This window comes from Lepus europaeus, chromosome 21, assembly GCF_033115175.1.
Source record: "Lepus europaeus isolate LE1 chromosome 21, mLepTim1.pri, whole genome shotgun sequence".
NCBI lineage: Eukaryota > Metazoa > Chordata > Mammalia > Lagomorpha > Leporidae > Lepus > Lepus europaeus.
Genome location: NC_084847.1, coordinates 54,344,246 through 54,352,132, shown reverse-complemented (window position 1 = coordinate 54,352,132; position 7,887 = coordinate 54,344,246). Strand labels below are relative to the sequence as shown.

The 7,887-nt window shown below is 46.0% G+C and overlaps 1 protein-coding gene across 1 annotated transcript in view; it reads left to right on the top strand.

The window, feature by feature from the left end:
- The first annotated feature begins 2,172 nt into the window (after positions 1-2,172).
- The window catches only part of LOC133750989 (cytochrome P450 3A6), a 29,878-nt gene continuing 24,163 nt past the window's right edge, over positions 2,173-7,887 (top strand). The window contains exons 1-2 of the mRNA XM_062180830.1: positions 2,173-2,327; positions 5,958-6,051. Of these exons, the coding sequence (XP_062036814.1) occupies positions 2,263-2,327; positions 5,958-6,051 (159 nt within the window). The 5' untranslated portion in view covers positions 2,173-2,262. The remainder of the gene's footprint in view (positions 2,328-5,957; positions 6,052-7,887) is intronic.

Here is a 7,887-nt window from a genome sequence, read left to right as displayed (position 1 = left end):
GCCAGCTCTGTGCTGTGGCTCGGGAGTGCAGTGGAGGATGGCCCAAGTGCTTGGGCCCTGCACCCACATGGGAGACCAGGAGAAGCACCTGGCTCCTGCCTTCGGATCAGTGCGGTGTGCCGGCCACAGCACACTGGCCGCCTCGGCCATTGGAGGGTGAACCAACGGCAAAGGAAGACCTTTCTCTCTGTCTCTCTCTCTCTCACTGTCCACTCTGCCTGTCAAAAAAAAAAAAAAATCACAATGAGGTTTCACCTCACCCCAGTTAGAATGGCTTTCATACAGAAATCAACAAACAACAAAGGGTGGAGAGGATGTGGGATAAAGGTACTCTAATCCGCTGCTGATGGGATTGTAGACTGGTAAAGCCACTATGGAAGACAGTATGGAAGTACCTCAGAAATCTGAGTATAGACCTGCCATTTGACCCAGCCATCCCACTTCTGGGAATTTACCCAAAGGAAATGAAATCAGTAAATAAAAGAGTTATCAACTTGGCTTTTATTGCAGCTCATGTTTATTGCAGCTCAATTCATAATAGCTAAGACATGGAAGCAACCTAAATGCCCATCAACTGAATAATGGATACAGAAATTATGTGATATTTACACTATAGAATACTACACAGCAGTAAAAAAATGAAATTTGGTCATTTGCAACAAAATGGATGAATCTGGAAACCACCATACTTAGTGAAATAAGCCAGTCCCAAATGGACAAATGCCATATGTTCTCCCTGATCTGTGAGAATGAATACAGCACCCAAAACAAAATCTACAGAAGTGAAACTGACACTTTGAGAAGGGATGACCTGAGCTGCTGTTGAGGAATGGTTTTGTTTTTTCATTTTTCATTTTTTTCTCTTCATACTATTTGTTGAACTCATTACTTAACATAAAGTTAATCAGATGTATATAAAGTCAACTGAGGATGGATCTCAGTAAGAAAAAAGAGTGGGAATAAGAGGAGGAAGTTTGTAAATGTAAAGCTGTATAATTCTGCATACATTCCTAAGGACGAACTTTTTTTTTTTTTAAAGATTTATTTAGTTAGTTGAAAGAGTTACACAGAGAGAAGGAGAGGTGGGGGGGGGGAGGAAGAGAGAGGGAGACAGAGGTCTTCCATCCGATGGTTCACTCCCCAATTGGCCACAATGGTCAGAGTTGCACCGACCTAAAGCCAGGAGCCAGGAGCTTCTTCCAGGTCTCCCACGTGGGTGCAGTGTCCCAAAGACTTGGGCCATTTTCTACTGTTTTCCCAGGCTATAGCAGAGAGCTGGATTGGAAGTGGAGCAGCCAGGTCTCAAAATGGCGCCCATATAAGATACTGGCACTGCAAGCGGCAGATTAACCCGCTATGCCACAGTGCTGACCCCATGGACTAACTTCTAAGGGTACAGTTTCAAAACTTGTCATGAGACCCCAAATCCCATTAAGCTAAGTGATAAAAATGTCATCTTAAGTGTTAAAGTGATCATAATATGAGAATTAACTGTAAAACTTGTTCTCAGTTTTTCTTGCATGTGCGTGCATATTGTTGAAATCTTTACTTAGTATAGAGTTGGTCTTCTGTGTACAAAGTTACTTGAAAATGAATCTTACTGGAGAATGGGACTGGGAAGGGGAGAGGGAGGAGGAGGGGTAGGAGTGTGGGTGGGAGAATCAGTATATTCCTAAAGTTCCTATATTCCTTCGAATGAAGTTTATATTCCTTAAAATATTCATTAAAAAAGAGGAATTTGTTGAAGACTCCCCCAGGAGGGCTTCTGTGCGGCCTGGATTTGAAGGAGGAGGAGTCTTCAGGGGGCATTCTAGTCAGAGCTCCAGGTAGGTTGTTTGGGTGGATTTCAAATAATTTGCAACGAGGACAGCTGTGCAGAGAAAGGTAGGCCAGGGGAGATTCACTATCTTGGTTTCACTTGAGTTTCTGATATGAATAAATAGCCCTTGGATTCACCAGGAACACTGATTTTTTTTCAGGTTGATTTATCACAGCACATGAACTCAGAGGTCACCACGGATTGTCCATGATTCTCTGCCAACTGCCAAGTTGGAGAGGGCACCTGGCTCCCTGGTATGCAGGTGGGGCACAAGTAGCCCTCCTACTGGCTGCAGCTCCAGCCACACCTCCCTCCCCAGCGCATAAATATTCCAGGTACCTTTACTGGATCACAGCTGAGCAGGGCAGACCTACACGCCCAGCCCAGCAGAGCAGCACCCACAGCTGCAGGGAACGCCCGGAGGAGAGTGCAGGACAGTGGCGATGGATCTGATCTTTTCCCTGGAAACGTGGGTTCTCCTGGCTGCCAGCCTGGTGCTCCTGTATCTGTGAGTAGCTCTCTGTGCTGGTCCCCTCCATAGCCCTGGATGTGGGAGCCTCACGAGGCCTCTCTCTCATTTGACTGTTTAGAAGACCAGAGGGGAAGTTGCCCAAGCGCTGGGTGATACAAACACAAGGGCAGTGACTGATCTTATGTGGGACAACTGAGGCGCCTCGCCCCATCCAGTTCCCAGTCTCTGCTTGTGGGAAGGGTGACACTGGTTCCTGAGGATGGTCTGCTAGTTGGCTCTCAGTCTGGCCCCAGACTAATCAACTGGGATTCAGCAGAGGCAGGTTACAAACAACCAGCTACCATGGCAGTGGGATACTCACCCAGCCACCAAGCTCCGCGGGTTCCAAGGGCAGGTGGGCGTGGCTTGCATTTATCAGTGTCTTCACATTTTGAATTCTGCACCTGCTGCTAGAGAGGTAGAAGATTGTGCCCTGTGGCTGTGGGTGGTTCCTGCTCCCCTCCCTTCTGCTCCCCCCAAGCATCCATTGCCCAGAGCTCTCAGTGCACCCTAGACTTCAGGGGCAGCTCAGACTCCATTCTTTCTGTGCTGCTCCCCTGGAAGTCCCTCCTACACCCTCTCTCCTGGGAGTCCACTCCTCAACCTTGCAGTAGGAGAACTAGTTCTCTGGAAATGATGACTTGTCAGACCAGAGGCAAAAACACAGCCGTTTTCTCTCACTTCTTCCTCAGTTTCTGGGAGGTTGGAATTAGTATAGGGATTTATTTTTTCCTCTGATATCAAATTTATAAGCAGCCTCAAAAGGCAGGAGTCCCCAAAGCCACTTTATAAGTGTCCTCCCAACTAAGTTCCAGGAGTATGAACCAAAACTATCTAGGAGAGGAATTGGTTTTCATGGCAAGACTCCTGGCATCACGGAACAAGTGGTAGAGGAGTTATTTTGGATACGTGGGGAGGAGAGGCTCCCTTCACATCACATTTGATCTCTACCCCAATGACTTTTATGGAGCGTACAGAATCACGATGAAGAAAAAGTAGAAGACACAAACCTGGTTTCAACATTTGAAAGAAAGTTTGGGAATTCAAGATTTTGTGGCAACATACTTATCCATCTGATGAAAGTTAAAATTATCTGATATAGTTTCATTTCATTCTTTTAATATCAGATTTTGGGAGATAAGACAGTTTCCTCCATGTTCTTTTGTAGGATAGAAGAAGGCTGTCACTTCCGTGTTTATGACACTAATAATCGTGTTAAGTAACCTCACCTTTCTAGAATGTCAGCAATGTGAGTCTAATCCACAAATGTGTATCCTGACCAACACTAAGTATATAAGTATACTAAGTATTCTTGTCCAACAGGTTATTTTAATCCCTCTGTTGTAAGTAGACCTGCCCAGGAACTTAATCTTCCTGTGCCTACGAGGAAGACTGGAAGACTGAGCCAGGTAGAAGGCACCCAGGTAGAAGGCAGAGGATGTGCAGGGATAGTCTTCACTCTCTGAGCAGAATTCCCAGAGCCACTCATGGGTCCTAGCACCCAGTGGAGGTCACGCAAAGGGCAGATATGTTGGCGTCTCATCTGCTCGAAGCCTGGGGATACTGACAGCACGTCTGATATTCTGTTTTTGTTCTGTCTAGTATTGGGGCTTTCACTTTAGGGCGTTTTAATAGCCAGACAAACAGCAGTGCAGCCTTTGGGCACCCTTGTGCAGCCCAGCAGTCAGTCGCTATAGAATAAGCAATGCCTTCAACATGCTAACAGGATATAAATGCAATAAAACGATTGGCCCTTGTGTTAACCGCTTCATATCCCCCCAAAGCAGCATTATTCTACTAGGTGAAGATACGGAGAGAAGCCAGGAATCCACCCAGCCCACCCTCTACCTTTACGTGGCCTAGTGTGAAGTTAGGTACTATGTAAGGTCTTTGTGGGACTGTAGGGTGGCACAGTAATTGAATTACTCATATGACATGTGGGAAGTTTAGAAGCAGAGCAAAATTTAATTAATTAGCCATGGTTACAGTAATGAAGGAAAGCAGTGAGGGTAACCAAGGCCACCCTGGGTCTGGCAGCTGGTGCCAGGCTTCTACCACCTGTCCTGGGAAGGGGTCCCAGTGCCCTATGTGGTAGGCTGAGGTGCCCGTGGTAGGCATTCACACACATGTGACTTCATGCAATTTTTCAGTTTTATTTTTATCAAATATCATAAGATCTACTGGATTGATAGAGAGTATTTGTAGCCTAGCCTACCTTAAAGGCTCTTATCTAAAAAAGGGGCTGTTAGATCATAACCCAACCCATATGGAACATTGTATGGTTCTATATTAGCTGTTGCATAATGTATATTCAAGAAGATGGTGCCTGAACTTTGGAAGCCTCTCCTGTAACTATCAGCAGTTGTGGAGCACGCAGAACCGTTTATACAGCCCGTACTCTTCAGCCATGTTTTCTGAATTCCTGATAGGGCTTTCCCTGTGGGTTTTATAGCTTCACCGTTAAAATGCTTGCCTTCCACTTCTCTTTCTCCAGTCTGCCGTCTCTCAGCCTCACCTCAGTGAAGGTTAGCAAGGATCCAGGACCTAGTTTTAGGAGTGTGTATAAGACACATCAGAGATGAGTTGCAGGCAGGCCTGTCCTAGGGAGCCCAGCTTCAGTGGGGTTTTGGTACGGAGACAGTTGATACACAGTGGAAGGAAACTAACTGCTTTGTGACTGACTGACTGGAAAAAACGGAACATGCTAGGCGCTGGGTTTATCAGGTAGGTATCACCTGTTGGAAGACTGAGTTTCATGACAGAAGGGATGGCTTGGAAATAAATCCTTTGAGTAGTTAGCTCCTCTGCACAGTGTTCTTCAAGGGAAAATGTGAGTGGTCACCTTTCCCTACCATTCAGATCGCCCAGATTGTCTGTCAAAAGAGATGTGGATGTTGCTGAACAATGCGTATGTTTCTATATGGCCAGTGGGACCTTCAACACATATGTGATTCTGTAGCAATAAACAAACGGACATGCGGGATACCTGATTTGATCAGTTTGCACTCTGTTCATGTGTTAAAATGTTGTGCAGCACCCCACAAAAACGAGCATCAGACATAAAAAGGAACACTGTGACAGTCCGAGGTGTAAGGTAGATTTAAGGAAGGCCACATCCTCAAACAGGATATGGGCTTAAGTGGAAAGAAAAGCATAAACATTCAAAGCAAACCCCAAGAATAATGATACCATAGACTCTTGGTGATTCTCTGATTGAGTGGATGTAGTTCAGCAAAATTTTGTCCTCGGAGCAAAAGAAAATTACTTCCCTGATCTGGACCTAGAATGAGAACCCTCGCTTTATGTAAGAGTCTGTGTCTTAGAGAGCAGTGAATGAAATGCCTTGGGTGAGTGCCAGCCTGAATCTCTCAGCACCACCTGACTCATTCTAGGATTGGAACTTTGAAGACTTTAGGTTCCTTCTATCTAATCATGTAATGTTTTGGTGGACTTATGGTAGCGTTGGTAAGGAGATAATGAGTGAATGTAATTATTGCTGTTGGAGTTTCTGTTGTTATCCATTGCCTACATGTTACCTCCCTCGTTTGACTGTTCCGATTCCCAACTCAGTGCCCCATATACGTAAGCCTATCATCCCTGTGACCAGATTTCTCCTCCACTTTATAGATATGGTACCAGTACACATGGACTTTTTAAGAAGATGGGAATTCCTGGGCCAACACCTTTGCCTTTCATTGGTACTATTCTGGGGTACCGCAAGGTGAGTGTCACTTAAACTGCCTCTCTTGCAGTTTAGATCTGCTGAGTTCTAGCAGACGAAGTGCCCCCCATGGGTGTGTGAGGGGGTAGTTCTGAGTTTTCCCACCTTCAGACAGCTCTGTAGGTCCCATCCAGGGGACGGACAAGTTTATTCTGGGGCTGTGGTTACAACTCTCAGAAGCCTCAAATTTGCCTCAGTTGAAGAGGGATTATCTCCGGCACCTCAGCGCTCAGTGTTCAGGGTTTGATGTTCACACTCTGGGACTGTTATGGAGAGGACTCTGTTTTCCTTGGCGGGTTCCCAGGAACGTTTCATCATTCTTAGTATTGGGAGAAATGTGGAGTGGGCCCCAATGGCAACTCATTAAACTGTGTGCTCTAGGTTCCCACTTTCCTGTTTGTGGCAAGAGATCAGAAATGCCTTCCCGCCCCTTCCTCCCGCATACCTTTGAAACTTCACTTTGTTAGGCACTTACGTATTTACCATGAGATAATGTACATATTGGAAATCTCTCAAGAATGGCTGAATTCCCTGCTGTTGCTTCCGTGGTTCTACCTAAGCTTTTGCTACCCATGGCGTCTTTCGGCGATCTGAGAACTAGAACAGGAGCATTCTGCTTTACTTATTTCCCTTCTGAGCCGGAGTGGCTACAACTGAGACAAGATGCTGTTTGTCTATGGACTTTTTTCTTTTTTAAGATTTATTTATTTATTTGAAAGTCAGAGTTACACAGAGAGAGAAGGGTTGGGGGAGGTCTTCCATCTGCTGGTTCACTCCCCAATTGGCCGCAAGAGCTGGAGCAGCACTGACCTGAAGCCAGGAGCTTCTTCCAGGTCTCCCATGCAGGTGCAGGGGCCCAAGGACTTGGGCCATCTTCTACTGCTTTCCCAGACCACATTAGAGAGCTGGATTGGAAGTGGAGTAACTGGGACTTGAACCAGTGCCCATGTGGAATGCCAATATTGCAGGCAGTGGCTTTACCTGCTATACCACAGTGCCGGCCCCATGGGATTATTTTTTCTAAAAACATAAAAAGGCAGAATCTCTTTTACATTAATCAATAGAAAAGGTATAATTTGACAAACTTATTAAAATGCTCATATAACTAAATGGAGGCCGGCGCCGTGGCTTAACAGGCTAATCCTCTGCCTTGCGGCGCCGGCACACAGGGTTCTAGTCCCGGTTGGGGTGCCGGATTGTATCCCAGTTGCCCCTCTTCCAGGCCAGCGCTCTGCTGTGGCCCGGGAGTACAGTGGAGGATGGCCCAAGTGCTTGGGCCCTGCACCCGCATGGGAGACCAGGAGAAACACCTAGCTCCTGGCTTCGGATCAGCGACATGCGCCGGCCGCAGCGGCCTTTGGAGGGTGAACCAACGGCAAAAAGGAAGACCTTTCTCTCTATCTCTCTCTCTTCACTATCTACTCTGTCTGTCAAAAATAAATAAATAAATGGAATATAAAATATACCACATGGTCTATGAATTTTGGCTAAAACTTACTGGCTAAACTGGTATGCTGTTTTGTCAGGGCCTGGGTCCTGGGTCGCCAGCTCAGGTCTAGAATTCCAGTGGCAAAGGCAGTGTGTGTGTAGGCTTCCCTGTAGCTCAGTAGCTCTGTAGCTCCACAGCCCTGAGCCTTGTTTCTGGTTTTAATTCTCCCAATGGGCTCTCTTGTGTAATGGCCATGTAACAATGCCATACCTTTTTTTTTTTTTTTCCTCTCCTGGAAGAGCAATGATTTTTCTTCATTCTTTCCAAATCAACTCTATAGTAGATGTGCTTTAAGTTCTACCTAACTGGGAACTTTTCATATTGAAAGTATCACAAGTGAAGCTTAG